General features: G+C 35.6%; 4 protein-coding genes across 4 annotated transcripts; 3 read left to right on the top strand and 1 right to left on the bottom strand.

The window, feature by feature from the left end:
- Window positions 1–4,218: 4,218 nt before the first annotated feature.
- MONOS_7882 (putative Protein tyrosine and serine/threonine kinase) lies at window positions 4,219–11,304 on the top strand (the record flags this gene model as incomplete). Its single annotated transcript, XM_067878243.1, has 2 exons — window positions 4,219–4,856; window positions 5,022–11,304. 2 exons carry the CDS (start codon window positions 4,219–4,221, stop codon window positions 11,302–11,304), a joined length of 6,921 nt encoding a protein of 2,306 aa, XP_067731715.1.
- A 1,606-nt stretch (window positions 11,305–12,910) lies between these two features.
- MONOS_7881 (putative Metallo-dependent phosphatase) lies at window positions 12,911–14,784 on the bottom strand. The gene is made up of 7 exons (XM_067878242.1): window positions 14,558–14,784; window positions 14,437–14,501; window positions 14,284–14,379; window positions 14,014–14,217; window positions 13,850–13,917; window positions 13,599–13,704; window positions 12,911–13,473 (listed from the first exon to the last, which is right to left on the bottom strand). Exons 1-7 carry the CDS (start codon window positions 14,757–14,759, stop codon window positions 13,222–13,224), a joined length of 993 nt encoding a protein of 330 aa, XP_067731714.1. The 5' UTR covers window positions 14,760–14,784; the 3' UTR covers window positions 12,911–13,221.
- A 302-nt stretch (window positions 14,785–15,086) lies between these two features.
- On the top strand, window positions 15,087–17,094 carry MONOS_7880 (putative serine/threonine-protein phosphatase PPG1). The gene is made up of 2 exons (XM_067878241.1): window positions 15,087–15,821; window positions 15,876–17,094. The coding sequence occupies exons 1-2, from the start codon at window positions 15,102–15,104 to the stop codon at window positions 16,701–16,703; spliced, it is 1,548 nt and encodes a 515-aa protein (XP_067731713.1). The 5' UTR covers window positions 15,087–15,101; the 3' UTR covers window positions 16,704–17,094.
- A 136-nt stretch (window positions 17,095–17,230) lies between these two features.
- On the top strand, window positions 17,231–20,100 carry MONOS_7879 (phosphatidylserine decarboxylase). Its single transcript, XM_067878239.1, has one exon. The coding sequence runs from the start codon at window positions 17,271–17,273 to the stop codon at window positions 19,884–19,886; it is 2,616 nt and encodes an 871-aa protein (XP_067731712.1). The 5' UTR covers window positions 17,231–17,270; the 3' UTR covers window positions 19,887–20,100.
- Window positions 20,101–20,135: the final 35 nt, after the last annotated feature.

Genomic DNA, 20,135 nt, shown 5'->3' with positions numbered 1-20,135 from the left:
TGTTTCATTTCCTCAACCATTCACAAAATAATAAGAAATGTCCTCTGATAAATCAGCACAATAATAATATTTTCCACCGAAAAATTCAAAAATTTCGCAAAAACTCTCAATGGCATCTTCAAACACTTCTTCTTCCATCTTTTCAAGCATCTTTCTTTTCATTTCTTTCCTTTTCAGTCTTTCCATTTCATCATCGTCCTCTTCTTTAAATCGCAATGGAACATTCATTAAAAATGACAAGCATTCACACTCCATTCAATCTTTCAATTTTGGTTACTGAATCTCCTCCAAAACAGCATCGACAGCTCTGCGGTTTAGCAACCCATTTATTTCGGAGGCTCTGTTTTCTGACAACTTTTTCAAAGATTCAGCACATTCCTTGCAAATTTCTTCCACATTATCCTTTGCTGATCGGAGCACCTCCACTATGCTGCAGACAAGGTCGGAATGCTCTTCATTTTGCAATCGACATAAGCACAAGGAATTTCCTATGATGTACACCCATCTCAACACAAAATCCGCTGCTTTTCTCTTCTTTCTCTCTCTTCCAGTCAACACATCTTGCGACAATCTCCAATTCTCTTGCTGCCTCTCTTTCGAAATGAAACTCCCCCATATTCTTGAATTCAAAGCTTTTGTCTTTGTCCAGTCTCTCCATTAAAAACAGTCAGCCAACTGATACGCAAGTTGAGTGAGGTTGCGATGCTCCTGATGATGCTTCATGATTTCCGTCATCTCGTTCAGGAAATCTTCTTTGTCTATTTTTGATGACCAACAAGGAAGAAGAAGAAGAAAGAAAAACATGAAAAAAAGAAAAAAGAAAATTTGCTCTTTCGCCTCACCCAGGCCACCCAAAGCCAATAAAGTCATTTCCACTTGTGTTTGTGCTTCTTCGTTTTCCTCTTTGTTCGAAGCAGCTTTCAGGAGATAAGTTTTTCAGATTGAAAGAAACACATTTAAGAAGGCGTAGCCCAAAGAAATAAGGCAATCGGAAATCGATAAGCAACTTTTCATTCTTTTCATCTTTCTTCTTCATTTCTTCAATAATCATATTCTCAATTCTTTTGTTCAATAAAGTGCTAGCAAAGTTATAGAACCACAAAAATTTCAATGATCTGTAATATCCAATTCGGTTTAGTAACAAAATTGCATTTCCCATCGAAAGTTTCTCTTCTTTAATCATTTTGTGTATTTTGTTGAACAGTTCTTTTGCGCAAACGGAAATTATTCGCATTCATCCAATTCATCCAATAGTTTATGCATTTTAATAATTTTTTCCTTTTGCTCTTCTTCACGAAAATTTCCGGCCCGGAGAACAATTTTTCAAAATAATAATTACTATAACAAAAAAGAAAAAAATGCAATATTTATCAATTCAAATATCACGATGCAAACAATCCAGCAAATATTTCAATGATATCAATCTCCTGAAAGATTTGTGAAAGAAGTGCATCCAGAAAATAGCACAACTTTCATCATTCCAATTGAATGAGAACAGGAATGGAAAGTTGAATATGAAGGAGAATGAAAACGAAAAACATCCATGGAAAAATTGAAAATCACATCTCTTTTTTTGAATTAGAATTTATATATATATTAATTTTTGCTCCTTAGAATTGTGCGAAAGAATTGTTTTATTAAATCATGATTATTTATAATGGATATTCAGATCATGAGAAATAAAAGAACAGGAATGTCCGTCCACACAGCAAAGGGTCGGTGAATGAATATTAACATCAGAATTAGAAATGTTATTTCCTATGGTGGCACCAGATGATTACGACAATGAATCGATTTTGGAATTTTGTGAGATGATTTTTGTATTTGGATGGCCAAGGAAATACTGTGATTTTTTAGTTGAAACTTAATGCCCGTATACTTGCATTTTTAAAAGTATTATTCATTGCGAGGATGTTTTCATTTGCCATCTTTCCAGAACCCAAGCATCTGACTAATTACAGAAATTGTGCAATCTTCACTTTGCGGAGCAGAATGGAAGCGAAGCGGGCTGAATGAAATCTAGCAATTAGCGAATGAGAGGACATGTGCAAGTATTGTGCTTTTTATAATTTTTATGTGAACAAGAGATGAGAACAATTTTGATTGAGAAACATTGAACTGAAGATGAGCAGAATGGAATTCAATGGGGAAAGGATGATCACTTCAAATTGTCCGATATTTTGGGGAAATGTTTAATACAAACAGTTGTTGGTATTTACAGAAAAAGGAAAGTGACACAGGTTAAATTGACAGAAGAAGCACCAACAAAGAAATGGAATGCAAATGAGAAGAAGAAGAAGAAAGGAGGAGGAGAAGAAGAACATTAAAGATAGAATTGAATGAACATGTTTGAAGATAGAGATGTTTTTATCGAATTCTTCCTCTTCTTCTTTCTCTTCAAATTCTCAAATTGTTCAAAATTTTCTTCCTCTGCCTCATCATCATCATCAACAACAACATTAGCATCAACATAATCAGTTCCAGCATTATTCCAATGAATCTTTTCCTCTTTCTCCTCCCCTTCTATTTGTTGTTAATTATTATCGTACTTTTCTGATGAAATTCTTCTTCAAGTTCTTCTTCAAGCTCTTCATCTCTTTCTTCATCTCATAATCCAAAAGAAGAATCCATAAACATTTCAAATACACCGACTGATTGGGGAAAAAAAAAAAAAAGGAGAGAGAGAGAGAGAGAGAGATGGAGAGAGAGATAGGAATTGATCAGTGAAATAACGCGAAAGATGGTGGAAGTTTTGAGAGGAGAACAATTTAGCAGCAGAAGGGATGAAGAAAGAGCTGGTAGATAAGCATTTGAAACAACAAAAACGGGAAGTTTCTGAAAGATTGTCATCGTTTCTTTTCAGCGAAAAGCGAAGTATATGGAAAAGAAAGGCTCATCATTTTACTACTTCGAAAGGCGAGACATTTGCTTATATGTCATTCCATTTAAAGGTCGAATTTATAAAAAGTTTGTTAAAAAAAAATAAACATAAATTACTTTACACTTTTTGCGCTTTTATTATGCAGTGATTTCTTTTTGATAGTGTTTTAAAACGTTCTTTTATTCAATTTGGCCTCACTTTTTGTAGATTGTTTTTTCAAACTTCTCGTTTATTTATTTATTTTTTATTACGATCAGGAAAATTATCATCTGAAACAACAAAAACAGATTCATGCATGGAAGCAACTGAAGAAATGTCATTGTTTCGGAAGTTTCTCAAATATATTTCAAAATCCGAAAAATTGTTGTTGAAAGAAGGAATTTTTCTATTTGGGAAAAAATATTTTGATTTATGAATTTTGTTCCATTCAATATTTTCGAATATTATTTTCACAATTTGAGAATTTTTCAGTAATTTTTTGCATTGTTCCGGTTGATGCATAATGATATGATTGTTGAAAAAGTTTGGAACAATTCTCTGTTTTTTTCATAATTGCAAAAATTTTTGCCCATTTTGAATTATGTTTATAACATTATTAAGGGCTCTTTTGATCATCCGAAAACAATTAATTTTTTAAAATCAAAATTGATTTTTATTATACATAAGAATGCATTTGTGCTTTTTGGCATGTTTGATTCTTGTAAAGACATTTGAAACACAAGATGTCTCTGGAACTGCCACATTGGAAAACAAAGGTATTCTTTCGAATTGTTTTTATTTATAAATTGTTTAAATTTTGTCAAGGAAACTCAAATGAAACACAATTTCAATCAAAAGTCGATAATAATTACTTATTTGAACAGAATTCATTTCCAAGAGTGAAAAGATTGCAGTCAGAAACATCCACAACGATTTGTTCATTTTTACGCTTTTCCAATTCTTCAGTTGAACTGAAATGTTTGGCAATCGAATGTTCTTCTTCAACATGTGTGCTAATAACGGACAAATCAACTCTAACAATGGATTCCTGCATTTCTCACCAAAAATCGGAATCTCCTTTTCATTTGCAAAGTGGGACTCTCAACATGATGAATCTGATTTTGATCCCCCAAATGAATGTCAACCCTTCCAGTCTTATTTTTTCATCTGATGATTTAAATTCTGCCATTTTGAGAAATTCGATCATGATGGATCTGTTTGTGTCATCCTCACATTATTTCCTATTGTCTGGAAAGAGCCAAAATGAACAGATTAATAACTGTGCTTTCAGGAACATTTCTATGAAATATGACAAAAACAGTGATTATCATATAGAACATTTATGCTTTTTGAGTTCAATGGAGAACAGTCTCATTTATTCGTGTGTGAATGCATTTGAAGGAGGGATCTCAAGCGGATCTTATTCTTCATATGAATTCATCTGCAAAAACACATCAATAAATTTCGGGAAAAGAGAAATGAATGCTTTTGAGAAAAAAGAAAAGCTGAACACAACGGAAAGCCAATTCTTTTCGTTGTGTGAATGGACTGATTGCACATCCCTACAAGGAGGTGCACTTTATGCGCATGATAATGCAAATGCAATCCTTTCAGTTGAAAATTCATCATTCACAAGATGCAATGCTTCATCCACAAGAGGAGGTGCAATATATGCACTGAAAATCGCTGAATGCATTGTTCTTCATTCATCATTTGCTCAATGCACAGCAAAAGGATCAACAAATTATGGTGGGGGAGGAATTCAAGATGAATATATAAATGTGCAATCAATGGTTAATGATTGCTCATTTTTCAATTGCTCATCTGGAGAAGATGGAGGTGCAATTGATCTACGCCCAACAAAAACTCAGAGGCAGAAGCATTGCATCATCAATTCGTGTTTTGAATGCTGCAAAGCAAACAATTCTCCCTCGTCCACTGGAGGTGCCATTGAACATTGGGAAGGGATTGATCAAGTTATCATTACAAATTGTCAGTTTTATCATTGCAATTCATATTACGGAGGTGCAGTTAGCCAACAAATTAATGCGAATAATAATGGAATTTTATTTTATTTTTGCTTTTTTCACAATAATACATGCATAAAAGCAGGTCATGACATATATTTTGATGGCCTTTCGGAAAATAACATTGATTCTAGCTGCTTTTCAACAAGGAAAACATCAAATAGAGTTAGTGTGTATACACCTTCAATTATTGACAAAAGCGAATGGCTTCGCAATGATTTTGGAAATATCAGATTTGTTTCTTCGACTGAAACACAGTCAAACGCCAAAGACACATTTGCATGTGGACTGGATGAAAGTCATCCTTGCAGAACCGTTAGTTATTGCTTGACTCAACTAATTCCTGACTATGTTACTGATATCGAGATATTAACAGGAACGATTACAGAGACCAAAAGTGTGAATTGTGGCGTCAACACATTCGCAATATGTGGACAAAGTGATTCGGGAACGGTAATGCAAACAGAATTTATAACAGCCGGCTTGTCTCTTTTTTCGGTCTCAGCAGGCACATTATCCATCAATGACCTTTCACTTTTGCACAGCTCGGCACATGCAAACAATCGAGCTTCGAGGCTATTTGAGATCACTGGAACAGGAGAGATGAGCATAAGTCGACTGAACATATCTTTTGGGAGCGGACAATCAACAGAAACAGCATTTTCGACAGAACTGATAAATGTCCAGAATGGGATCCTTCAGATGGAACACGTGAGCTGGGCAAAGACGATTTCCACAAATTCACTGGTTTCGCTTTCTTCAACAAATGCGATTTCATTGGCATTTTCAGAGTGCGCCTTTCATGGGATTGAGAGAACACCGAGCGGAGCAGCAGTGATGTCGTTTTCGAATGACAAGGCAAACATTGATGTGAATTCTAGCACTTTTGAAGGATGTGGAAGCAGAACATCGGCTGATGGGGGATCGATGATGCTGTGTGTTGGGAATGAAAACGAAGTCAAAGTGAATGGTGGATCTTTTGATGAATGCTATTGTTCTGCGGAGTATGGATTTGGGGGAGGAATCCTTCTTCGATTATTGAATGAAAATCCGGATTTCCTGATCTCCTCTTCGTTTGGCACAAACACAGCCAAATGGGGGAATGATATTTTTGTCATTTCACCCAATCTGGAAGAAACAGCAAAATCAGAAAACATCACATGTGTGTCAGATTCATTGGATTCTGTTGACGAGGTGAGAGGATATGACAATGGAAACACAACTTTGGCTATCCCTCTGTGCATCTATCTCCTTCCAATTCGAACAGAAATATGTGTGAGTAACATCGAAGCATCTGACCATTCTCGTTGTGGAATAGTCAAATTCCCTTGTTTGACAATGAAACATTCGCTCACACGGTTTACAGGAACAAAGAAAGTTGTTGTGAGTGGAATGATTTCAATGAACGATGAATTGGCATTTGATGAACAGAAGCATGAAATCAGGGGAAATGATGATCAAAGTGGTTGGACAATCTCTGATGCAAGTTCAACATCAAATTCAGCAATGATAACAGCAAGTACTGAAACAGTCTTGTCAAAACTCATCTTTTCTCTTCCTCCTTCTTTTTCATCACACTCCATTTTCATTTCTTCTTCTTCACAACTGTCTTTGTCTCATTGTTCTTTGATTCTTCAAGGACCTTCATCAGAAATTTCATTTTTATTCTTAACTATTGAGTCTGGAACCTTGTATATTGATTCGTTTTCAGCTTCATCGATTGATTTGAGTGGAAGTCCATTGATCTCATTGTCTGGAAGTGGAACAAATACAGAGTCAATGAGCACTCTGTGGTTGAACATGACGAACTGCACTTTTTCAGAAATTGAAAGAGCAGCTGGAAGTGGAGGCTGTGTGAGCATTGATAATAGCAATGATGAAAATGAAAATTCAAATGGAGAAATTTATATTGAAGAATGTGGCTTTGATGGATGTTCTGTATTGGCTGATGAAAGCAGAGGAGGGGCTATCGATGCTCAGCTGAAAGGGAATACTCGATTGAACATTATTTCGTGCACATTCACAGGATGCACAGCACCAGCTGAAGAAGAACGGAAGACTGGCTTTGGGGGTGGGATGGCACTGAAGCTGATTGATGACTCTTCTTCATTTGTGATTTCATCACCCATTTTTGATTCTGATAATCCGAATGTTGCAAGATATGGAAATGACCTGTTTGTCGAATCATCCAACTTGACACAGAGTATCACAAATACATCCCTTCCGTTTGTGCTTGGACATTTGGCTGATATTTCCTTGAATTCTATGATGGGTTTCGATGGGAGTGACACAACAAATGTCATTCCACTGATGTATTTCTGGATTGCACTTGGATCGGAGATATTTGTTGGAGGCGAAGGAAAAGATATGGGTGCATGTGGGTTCTTTGATTATCCATGTCTGTCAATTGATTATTCACTAACAAAACAGTCTGAAGGAAATGAAAGGAATATAAACATCAATGGAAAAGGAATTCTTCAGAAATGTGTTGACATCAATTATATTTCTATAAAATCAGCTGATGATGAAATGTGTTCTTTGGAGTGTCTCTCATCTCTTGAAGGAGCAGAAGAAGCAGCAATGGAGATTTCTGGAATTTCCAATTTCGAACTAATTCGCTTTGTGATTCCATCTTCATTCACAGGAAGAGTCAATTTTTTCATTCATGTTGGATCAAATGAAGGATCATTGACTGTGAAAGACTGCTCATTCTCAAAAAATGAAGAAAGCGGAGAAGAAATGATTAACTATGGACTTATCAAGGCAGATGGCTGTTCAGTCAAATTGGAATTTGTGTTAATTCAGTCACTAAGCTTTTTAAAAGATGTTATTTCTGTGCTTTCATCAACGATATTGAATGTGAAAAACCTGACAATGAAAAATGTTGAGCTGGAAGGAGCAAGCGGATTGAGTATTTCAAAGAGTTCAAGAAGAGAGACAAATGAAGAGGAACAAGATATTGTCATTGAGTGGAGTTTGTTTGAAGAAGTCACTCAGAACACAACCAATGATATTCCTATCATTCGGAACGAAATTGATGGTGAGCCATTGAAAATTGTGATAAGAAACATAACGATGAAGAAGTGTGGTGGATCGAAATGTGAAAAGGGGGGAGGGATGTTTTGTGTGTTGAATGAGGGAGGAAGCTTTGACTGCTCATTTTGCACGATTTCTGGGTGCTTCTGCTCAGCTACAGGAAGAGGAGGCTGGTTGTTTCTGGAATGCGCCTCGGTGGTTGAACAGCCTCTGAACTTTGTGTTGTCGAATATCACATTCAGAGACAACTCTGCATTGAGAGGGAGAGATGCATATGTTCGATGTCACTCAATTGAAACACAAATTGTTGATGAGCAATTCCTTTTGGATTTCAGAGCTCCATTTGTGAAGGATCTTGCAATATGGGGATGCACAACAGACTCCTTTGTTGGGGAAGAAGATCTTCTACTGAGGGTTGTAAAATATCAGAGCGAGACGATATTTGTCTCAGATATCGCGGATAATCACGCAGACAGCAAACAATGTGGAGAACTCAATGTTCCTTGCGAGTCGTTGAATGTGGGGGTGAAACATATCGTTCCATCACGCTATTCTCAGCTGCTGATCATGGAGCAAACTGCTATTGTTGATGCGTGCAACATTCAAGATGTTAGCATCCGCTCGCTGCAATCTCCTTCATCAGCTTTTGTGTGCTTGAACTCGACAATAACCAACGAGGAAAGCATCTTCACAACGTCAGAGAGAGTTCGGATTGAGAACGTTAAATTCAATTTCTATCAGTTATTTTCGTATTCAGGCAGCTCAGTTATTCATGAAGCAAATGGCCAACTTTCTCTTTCATTTGTTGATTTTTCATCTGTTGGCCAATCAGAAAGCATTGAATCTGTTGTTCTGAATTCAACATTGTTGAACATCGAAAATGGAATTCTTCATGTTGACAACTGCTCAATATCAATGCTTTCATTCAAGAAGCCTTCATTTCTGTTTAATGGAGATGAGGTATCAATCACAAATATGAAACTGGAACAGATTAAGTCAACATCAAATGTATTTGAGATTGGTGATTGTGGAAGTGTTGTATTGAATGGAGTATCTGCGGATGGAGTGAAGCTATCAGATGGTTGCATCATTGCAATTGGCAGTTCATCTTCAGGAACAATTTCTGTTGGAAGCTCGTCTTTTGACAACTGCTCAAGGAATTCAGAAGGAGCTTCTGTTCTTTCAGCTTCTTCAACTTCTGCATGTATTTCGTTTACAAATGGTTCCTGCTCAAATTCCATTTCTTTATCGGATAAAGGAAGCGTTATGGAGATGAACAATACGAACGATGTTTCGATGCGCATGTGTGAAATTGAAGGAATGTTAACAAAAAATACATTATTGGAAAGTGGAAATATTTTTGAAGAAATATGTAAATGGAATGGATCACTTGTTCATTCAGTGAATTCTTTATTGGTGATGAAGGATGTGATTATTTCGAACGCTTCATCAGGTGGATTGTCAGTGTCTGCTGGCAATGTGACAATTGAGAAAGGAGAGTTTTTGAACAACAATCCTTTCATTGAAAAATATCCATCAGCGAGAAGAAACATCATTTGCTCAGATTCAGCGTCATTGACCATTTCCAGCTTGAAAGGTGGAGATGGATTGAAAGATAATTCCTCACTCTGGATTCTGAATGATGGATGCACGCTTGGAGGGATAGCTGCAGAAAGGTCATATCCTTTCTTCATTCCCATACTGGAAGATGTTTCAGTAAATGAAAATGGCAGCAACATTGAAATGAAATTCAATGGAAAGCTTCTTCTTCCTTGTGATTTGTCATTCAGATTGATATTCAAAACAGGGGATGTAGAGTTGGTTGAGACATATCCATTTGAGGAAGACAGTTTTGTGTCTGAAGATGAAGTGATTGGAACAATCCCATCAGAAAATATACATTCGATTGCAGATGAAACAGAGGTGTCTGTGATGATTACGTTTGGAAAGCAGTTAGCTTCTACTTTTCCACAGATACTGAAGAATAAAAGCGAAATCCAGTCTAAAGGAGATGAAAAAATTGTTAAAGGATGGAAAGATGGAAAATGGTCATGGGCATTGATAATTGCAGTGATATTTGTTTTATTGTTTTTGATTGTGCTTGTTGTGTCCATTATTCTGGCAGTTCGATGGAGAAGGACAAAAGAAGAGGCAAAAAAATACAAGGAGATTGTCAATGATAACATAAAGAAAGATCCGAAGGCATTCGAGATGGTTACAATGGAGATGTCGCCTGAGGAGCAGTGGAGAAGAGCTGAGAGGGAGGCAGAGAAGAAGAATGATGAAAGGATAAAGAAGAGAGTGTGTGAGAAAAGCTTGGGACACTCGGAGTCATCTGAACATCTTCTATCTGAAAGTGGATCAACTGAATACATTTTGGGGAGAGACTCAGACAAGATTCCTGAATGGATGCTGGAAAAAGTTGACGAAAAAGAAGAGGACGAAACGAGAAAACGAACGCCATCGCCTTCTATCTCATCCACTTCAACAACTGATTCAGATTCAACATTTGTTCGAGGAGAGGATCTGTGTCCAACCACCTCATCCATGTCGAATCTGGTGGATGCCATGGCCTGCTCATCTCCTCATGAGAAGCTGATTGTGGATCTGAGGGATTCGCTGTTCATGCTGCTTCATGGAAGGAACGAGAAGAAGGAGATGGCAATTGGAAGTTTGCAGGAGAGGGAGGTGACAGCTGCCCAGGTCTTGTTCTGGGTGGCGAACGGTGCACTCCACTCATTTGACGAAATGGAAAACCCACTTCAATCATTGGCCAATCTGAGTCCGCATATTGTTCTGTTCTCCGAGCATATGGTGATCTGCATTGTGATGCATTCAGACTTATTGTCCGATGATGATTCAGATTCTTCATCTATTTCTTCATCAACTGTTGTCACATCTGCAAGTGGTGATGATGAAAGCGACTCTCTGCCCTCATCAGCATTTGAGGAAGAAGATAGTTTCAAAAAAGAGTGTTTGAGATGGATGGCGCCTGAGCTGCTGATGAACAAGAAGATGGGAGCAACCAAGGAGTCAGTTGCATTTTCAATTGGGATGATGCTGTGGGAGTGCCTAACCCTTCAGATCCCATTTGGAGAGTATGAGGCAGAGATTGCTGGACAGAAGATTGTGAAAGGAGAAAGGCCAAAGATGGAAATTTTGGGTGAGTCAAAGCTATATCAATTGACAAAGTGCTGCATCGAACAGAAAGATGAAAACAGGCCGAAGCTAAGTAATATAAAGAGAGAATTAATTCAGTTATTTCCAGCTGGAACAGTTATTTTCACAATTTCTGATGCTGTTGATCTGGAAGAGGATTCAGATGGAGATGAAAGTGGAACTGAAAAATGTATAAGTAATGCTTTCACTGTTTCAACATGAAATTTATGAAGCGCAATTAACCAAAATGCAAGAATTTTTATGGGAAATGAGGTAATGGAATGAAAGAAGTTTTCAGTTTTTTATATTCTCGTTCGATAAATGAAGTTGTTATGCTCAAATGAATGGAAATTATATATTTACAGATATAAGATTTAAAGTCCGTAAACTGTTCGTTGTTTTCGAAAGGAATCAACGAGCTATTTCGTTTCATATATCTGCAGATTATTTTTTTTTTCAAAAAATATTATTTAAAAAACAATCAAATTGATTTTATAAACCCTTTTTCAATCTATCAGTGATATTTGGAAATGGTTTGTCATGGCGAAAAATTGAAACAAAAGCAGAATGAAAACCACTTTCCATTTTTTGAAGTTTTGTGTTTAAAGAATACACCAAAAATTATTCAACATCGAAAAAGTTTAATTCAAGATCGAAAATACTTTATTCAACATCGAAAATTCTTTATCATCAAAAATTTTTAAAAAAATTTAAAAAATTTTTTCTCATGTCAGTCTCTTTTCTCTCAGTTATTGATCTGAGAAATTTGTCAATTTCAATTAGAAAAATATTTTTTGATCTTTATTTTAGTGTTTGATTGTATTCAAAAGCGTGAATATAAAAAAATATTCAATTTTTTTATTCTTCACATGTGCTCAGAATATAATTAGCAATTTTTGCAAAAAAATAAAAGTGATATGATAGTTCATGATCTTGTTTTGTGCACAAAAAGACAGAAATTTATCTCATATATTGAAAACGAAATGTTTTGTATTTCATTTTTTGCATTGGAAACTGATTAAATATATCATATTCAATACTCAAAATGAGAAAAGAATCGATTGATATCAGTTTATATCGAAGAAAACAGTTGTTAAAAACGAAAGAAAAACAATTTCAATAAATAAACATTTGTTGCTATTTACATTCGTTTCAATAAAACTTTTTTGGTTTTGACTTTAATTGATATTCTGAACTAATTAACTTCTTTTTCGATTTTGAATAAAAATTTTCGATGTTGAATTAAAGTATTTCGATGTTGTTTTAAACTTTTTCAGTTTTGAATTAAAGTTTTTCTATCTTGAATAATTTTTGGAGTATGAAATAAGATAAAAGCGAAGGTTTTTTTTTTTTTTTTTTTTGGAAAAATACACCAAAAATAATTCAAATTAAGAATAAAAAATTAAAATAGGTTGATCCTTTTTGAAATCATTCTTTCGTTCGAGTTTTGATCAAAAATTTTGTTCCAATGGGATTTTGAAAAAATGAACTTCATTGGATAATCCAAACATCTTATGACGATGTCTTAGAGGAAATATATTTTATTCTTTATCCCATTGAGATAAAAAATTTGATCAAAACTCGAACGAAAGTCTGATTTCAAAAAGGATCAGCCAATTCGAAAGATCATAATTCCAAATCGAAAAATTTGATTTCATATGGGACAATTATTTAGTTCAAATTTTTTCAAACTTTCCTCAACGATCAATCAAAAATATTTTTTTGTCACCTTTCAAACAACTGCACATTAATGTCAAAAAAAAAAAAAAAAAAAAAAAAAAAAAAAAAGAACAGTCTTGATGTATCTTGCCTTATTTGAATAAATTTCAGTTCTGTGAATGAAAATATTTTATTCTCTTTTAATCTAATTTCTCAAAAATTTGAAGACCAAACTTCTCAAAAACTTTTGGAAAAAAGTTGAAATGATCCAGATTTAAAATGAATTTTTTTATTTAACATCAGTTTTGCCTATAAATTGATATAACAACAAGGGAATGATTTTAAAAATATTATTATCCGTTAACATATTGGTGATGAATTTGACAAAGTCAAGAAAGAACGAGAAAACCGAAATATCCATGCATTATCATTGCTTCATTGAAAACAACATTTGAAAATTCATAATCTTGCTTGTAAAATTCATGTTGAAAATCCCATTCTTTCAGGATGGTAATATTTTCCATCATCATCTTGATCACTATCAAACGAGAACTCTTTTGCTATTGAGTCGGCCACACTTGTAGATAACCTTTCTGAGTATGGAGATTTGTAGAATGTGTTGAAAAACATGCTTAGTGCATCATCAACCTCCAAGACAGCTCCAACATTTTTGCATCTGTAGCAATAATCAGGAGCAGACCAAACAGTCACCACTGTGTTATAAAATTGCAGCTGAGAAAAGCCAAAAAATGCATTGAAAGAATTATCAAAAAAAGAATTAATGTCGATTTGGTAGATAATAATAAAAAAAAATAAATTTCGCCCGAAAAATCATCAAAGATAAAAATGATGAATACATTGTATCCTTCATAACAAAGCTGATGCGCTCGAATGATATGTGTCATCTTGTTTCGATGTAAAAATGCATTCACAATATCTTTTCCAAAAAGATATCCTGCTCCTCTGTTGAATTTTGCAAGAAATAATTTTTTATTATTGTCGTTTATTAAAAGAGCATTGTGAAAAAAAATGTTTTTTTAATTGCCAAAAAAGAAGTAACATATGATAAAAAGTGAATAAACCACAAAAATAAATATAATATCCATGCCTTTCTGATTGAGCAAAGCCATCAATCTTTTCATCTGGATCAGACCATAGTAAATCATTCATCGGACCCTTTCCATTTACATTTATAAAGAGCATTGCAAGCATCATTATATAAACAAGCACAATTGAAAATTAAAAATATTGTCTGAAGTGAATTTATTATACCTCGTGCGGAATATCTTGAAAACGATCGAGAATACGAATTTGGTCGATTGTTTGGATATCTGGTGAAAGTCCTCCATGGACGCAAAATAATCTTCCTCCAACAATGGCCGCAAGTGGAAGAAAATTAAACGCATCGGTAAAGTAATTCCAAATCGTTGTAGAACTTCCATATTTTTGCTTACATTCTGTATAAAATCCATAACTCTATTTTTTAAAAAAAAAATGGCAAAGCAAGGATTTCTCAAAACTATGTGTCAAATTTGAGCAAACAGAAGATAGTGACATGCATTCGTGATTTCCCCGAAGCAAAGTTATTCGTTCTGGATATCTTATCTTTAAAAGAAATAGAAGTGTTATTGTTTCAACCTATAAAAATATTATCAAATTTCGTTAATATAATTATAATCTATAATTTATTCAAACACAATGGTGACCACGGTCAACATAATCCCCAAGAAATAGAAAATTTGTAAAAGGACATTTTCCAGCTTTTTTAGTAAAAACTCAAATTTTCATTTTGAAAGCCATAGCAAAAATATCAAACCTATTTCAAACATCTCAAGAAGATCTAGGAATTGCCCATGAATATCACCAACGATTGTGCACGGAGCATTGATAATCCTAACATTGGATTCTTGAAGGAGAATTGTTTTAACTTGTTCGCACATGGCTCTCACCTTGTCCTCATTCAAAATATTAACCTTCATAACATATTCTAAAGCTTCATCAAGAGAATGAGTTAGCATTAGCCAATTAGGTAAAAGGAATAAATTATTAAAAGTAACCCTTAATTAAATATTTGCTGTTTTTCATTTAAAATCATCTGATTTTACACAATCAAAGGGAATAAATGCAATGACGAACAAAAAAAATACAGCACATAGTTTATATATGCTTTTTTTGGGATAATTGAAAATTGAGTTTATTGTTGTGAAAAAAGGAAAAAATGAAATAAATAAACTCTTTTTTAGTCATATAGTTAAGCTTTTTCAATCATGTGCAAAATGATTGTGGTTAATGCTTTTGAAAAGATAAAACTCATTATCTCAAAACAGAATTAGAAAGAGGGATCAGATCAAATTTTTTTCATGAATTCATATTTTTTTCGTTCTTTCATAAATCTATTCTGTTCATGGAGCATGATTGGATTTAGCATAGCATTATTTTATCCACTTTGTCGTGTTTTATCTTGGATTTTTTGGAATATTCTTCGAGAATATCCTTTATTTATAATTTTATTTGTGTTAATTTCTTTAATTCCACCACCTTTTCTTATTGGAATAAAATTATTTCATAGACGCAATACAACATATTTGCGTTGGTTTTTAATTACTTTTAGAGAGATTTTTATGCATTTTTTATTGGAGCTTATTCCTTTTTGTTTATTGTGTGAAATTGCAGTTATCGTTGGGTATTCTATTCATAACAACTGGATTATAACGCATCAATACATTTTTGCAATTATTTCATTAGGTTTTGCTGCTATTCTAATTCTTATTTTTATTGCAAAGGGCTTGATAATATTTACTCGGCGAGTAGAAGTTCCCACAACGCTTCATCGCTCTGTAACAGTTGCACATATAACTGATGTTCATCTTGGGTCAATGCCTAAACGGCACCTTAAATATATTGTTTCGAAGTTAAACAAAATTGATCCAGATATTGTTGTTATAACAGGAGATCTATTTGATGCTCCTTCTCTCTTGAAAACAAGAACACACGATTATGAAAGGAAAGAACATTCAAGATCTCATGATTTAGATCCGCTTTCTGATCTTCATCCTCCGCTAGGAGTGTTTTATGTTGTTGTATGCCATTCTAAATTTATCCATTCATATTTCTGATAATTGTTTTAAAAACAGGGAAACCATGAACATTCTCTTGGAATTCAAGAAGTTTTGACCACTATTTCAGCATTTCCAAACATCAGGGTTCTGATGAATGAAGAAGTTTATATTCCTTTTCCTGATCATTCAAATAGACAGAAAAATTCAAAAACAATCCCAACAGATATATCTGATCCATCAACATGCTCGCAATTAAACACAGAGGAAAAAATGCAACCAGAAGAACAAGAGTATATTCGAATCGTTGGGATCGATGACGGTTCACCTTCTCAATTTATTCGCTCATGTAAATATATCAAGCAGAATGAGGCTCAAAACGAAGGAAACAAGCATCCACACGAAGCATATTATCAAGCTTTACCAAAGCCATCTTCATCTTCATCTTCATCATCGTTGCCGTCAGCTTCGTCCTCATCTTCATGTCCATCACTTTCTATTCTTTTGCACCATCGCCCCCATCGCGACATTCTTCCTTCAACAGCAGCATTTCTTGGGGTGGACGTAATCTTGTGCGGTCATACACATGCTGGGCCAACTATCTTCCAGCACCTCAGAAACAAGATAGATTTTCACGGAGGCTATGGCTTCTTTTCTCTCGAGAACAAAAAGCCCAAAAAAGCAAATAAAAAAAGACAAAATGATTCTCAAATAATTGAAGAAGGATCAATTTATAGCAACATTCACGCTTATTCAGACACTTCTTCAGGAACAGTATTGAAGAGCGGAAAACCGTTTTTGTATATTAATCCTGGAACAGGAACTGGGAATGGCCCTTTTCGGCAAATATCGTGCGATACAATAGCTGTATTTCATTTCGTCGGAGATGAAAAGGAATGTGCTTGAGCACATCTTTGAGTTGATAAAGCTACAAACTTTTGTCGAAAATGATTATTATTAATAGGTGTAAATGTAATTTATGTTTTTGTGTTTGTTTTTATTTTTGTTGTTATAATTGTTTTTGGCTTTTGTATTCGCTAAAAATAACGACAAGATATATTTATGAGTTCTTTTTGGGTTCTTATTTTATTGTTTGACACTCTTTTATTTAAAATGATTATAATTTCAGCATTCAAAATTTTTTAATTTTTTATTAATGTTTCAAAAAATTGTTCGTTCGTATTTTTCCATTTATAGACAATTATTTTATACATTTTTCTAGTTACATTTGCATGAATTTGAAATTTTGTAAATTTCAATTTAGAAATTGAGAATAGGTTTTTCATTCAATTTGAAATTACTTAATTCAGTATTTCTTGATGGAACTGCATGCATAAAGGCGCTAAATGAATTTTAAATAACAGTTATTCTTTGATTCTTTGAGTTTTCCACAAAAAAGATGATTATTCTCTTTCATTCAAGTGATCATACCACAATATTACATTATTTTTGGTTCACAATACAACGAGTCTAATGGGGCAGACGTCTTCTTTCCTGGATTTACTCAGAAATGACGATCTACATCTGTCAATTGGCGCTATTTTAAGCGTGGCAAACGATTGTGCAGACGAAGATTTTCTTGAAAAAAATCATCTTTCAATCAAATTTACAGAAATGGAGGAAGCTATAAAATTCATTCCACAAGAAGCAAATAAATATAAAAGTACTCATGACTGTATATTCACTTATTCAAGATCCGATTGCTGTAAACCAATTACTATTGAGTTAAAAAGATTTTCTCAACTTGAACAAAAATTCTCAGTTGAATCTTGGACGATTGAATTGTCAAGTATAAGAGTAGATGAACCACAGAATTATACATTTAATTCAGTTGATGATAAGCTTAAACTTGATATTTCTGTTTCCTTAAGTCCATTTTCATTCGGAGTTGAAAATGACAAAGACAATCTTGAAGGTTATGCATTTATTCGGTGTCTTTCTGCAGAAAACGTCAAAGGCAATTATGAGGGCTTAATTCCTCGATGCGTGCTGCAATATGATCAATTTTGCAACGAAAGGTCATCAATTTCAATAAAGGAAAACAGCTCTTTTTCATTGAATGGACTGCCAGTAATCATTCCAATCAAAAAATCTGAAAAACAAATTCAAGACATAAGAGTTTCTCTAATTTTGCATGATCAAGCTAAGGACATCCAAGCACAACAATTTACCAACGGTTTATTAACAATTGACACAAAACAAAAAGAAAATTCAGCTTGCACTACTGATCAAACAGATAAATTAACTGAAGGCAAACAAAAAACATTAATTGAGCGCTTCTTAAAGGAAGTTGAAGAAGGAGTGAAAATTCAAAAAATACATTTTCAGAATACGGAAGGAATGGGATTCGATGTTGTGGCATCTGCACAATTTCTGACAGAACAGCAAGTAGCCGACGGGATCTGGATGCACATGCTCCAATTTTTCGAGCGAGCAGGCGCTGGAAGCGGCACCGGTGCAGCGCTTGATTTGGATGCGCTTCGTCTTGTAGCGTCGGGGCTGGACATGGCGCTGCTGATGAAGATTGAGCAGTTCGTCCAAACAGCCGCCTCTGCAGAGCATCCCTCTGCTTTGACTGCCTCCTCTCTGTGGGGCTTTCTGCGCTCGCATCGCCCGCTGCTCCCATCGCTGAAGCGCTGCCCGTTTTCCGGCGAGGACTTGTCGGAAGCATCAGACGATGCCAAAATCATCAGCATCACACGACCGTTTGTATGCGCTCCCCCAATCATCTTTGGAACACCTGCAGCTGCAAAAGCAGCAGTGCCATCAGCACAGCAGACTCTTTCATCACCTTCCTCATCGTCGTCGTCTTCATCTTCTTCTTCGTCATCGTCCGCACCCTCTTCCTCCTCAGATGCCTCACATTCTTTAACAGACGCCTCCCTCTCGTTCATTCTCTCTCGCTCGCATATTCCGCTGCTTGTTCCCCAGAAGTCTGTGATGGCCTCACCTTATCTGCGCCTTGCCTCGCCCACTGCCTTCCGTGTGATTGATCGCACCAGCGGTGCCTCTTCCCCAGAGGCCATCGCAGAAGACGTGCAGCTCTTTCTGAAGCTGCACACGATGCTGATGATTGCCAGCGGGTGTTTGTCGCCCCGTGTGCAGGAGAGGGCGCTGAGATGGATGAAGAGCATCCTCGTCATCTCCACACTCACCACAGGAAAGATCATGAGCTCGCCTGGTTCAGCCAGGCAGATCCAGGGCTTCAAGTTGAAGAACGGCATCTCCAATGAATATCTCCGCCCAAACGGCACCGCCGGTACTGAGCCATTTGCAGACAAGGACGATCCCACAGAAGGATTTGCCTCGCTCAATCAGTTCTTCATTCGGAAACTTGTTCCAGGCGCTCGACCAATCGGAGGTGTGAAAGGGGATAAAACTGTAGTTTCTCCGGCGGACTGTCGTTTTGTGTGTTTCTCAGACTGCGACGAGGCACATCACTTTTGGATTAAAGGAGACAACTTCACATTGAAGAGCTGTTTAGGAATTGAAAATGAGGAGTCATTAGAAAATCAATCATCATCATCGTCTTCTTCTTCTTCTTCTTCCTCATCCCAATCATCAGAATCCAGCAGCCAGCAGCAAGAACTTCTCCATCTCTTCCACAAAGTGAGTGGAGGGTCTGTTCTTCTGAGCCGTCTTGCTCCTCGTGACTATCATCGTGTGCACTGCCCTGTGTCTTCCACGCGCATTCTCTCTGTCCACCCCATCGGAGGAACTTACTTCACAGTTTCTCCGGTCGCTGTTTGCAGCCCAGGGCTGGATGTGTTCACTGCCAATCACAGAGTGGTGATGAGGTGTGTGTCTGAAGTGGCGGGGGAGTTTGCTCTTGTGCTCATTGGAGCAGCGCTGGTTGGGTCTTGTGTTGTTACAGCGAAAGTTTGGGATGAAAACGCCGGAGTGGATGAGAAAAAGAGTATGGTGTATGAAAAGGGGGACGAATTGGGGTATTTTGAATACGGAGGAAGTTCGGTGCTCGTTGTGTTTGAACCAGGAAAAGTCAAATTTGATGAGGATCTCGTAAAATATTCCAAGGAAGAAGCAGAAACAGTAATTAAAATGGGAGAAAAGATTGGTGAATTGCTTTAAACTTTCTTGCTTTCTTTCGTAAAGTGATGCTTCATTGCATATCCAGAGTAAGTTTTATTTTTCTTCGTTTTCTTTTATATTTTTCGTTTTTTCGCATATATTAGTATTTTCCAAAAGAGTCTTTAACTCAATACACTCTTGCGTATGGGTTGAGTATTATATTATATTACATTCAACTTCCATACGAACGAAAAATTATGTATTCGAATTTCCATTTGATCATTTTTCTTCCCCATAAAATTTTCTTAT

This window comes from Monocercomonoides exilis, assembly GCF_001643675.1.
Source record: "Monocercomonoides exilis strain PA203 chromosome Unknown scaffold11-1913109, whole genome shotgun sequence".
Classification (NCBI taxonomy): Eukaryota; Preaxostyla; order Oxymonadida; family Polymastigidae; genus Monocercomonoides; species Monocercomonoides exilis.
This window is presented reverse-complemented; position numbering and strand designations above follow the sequence as displayed.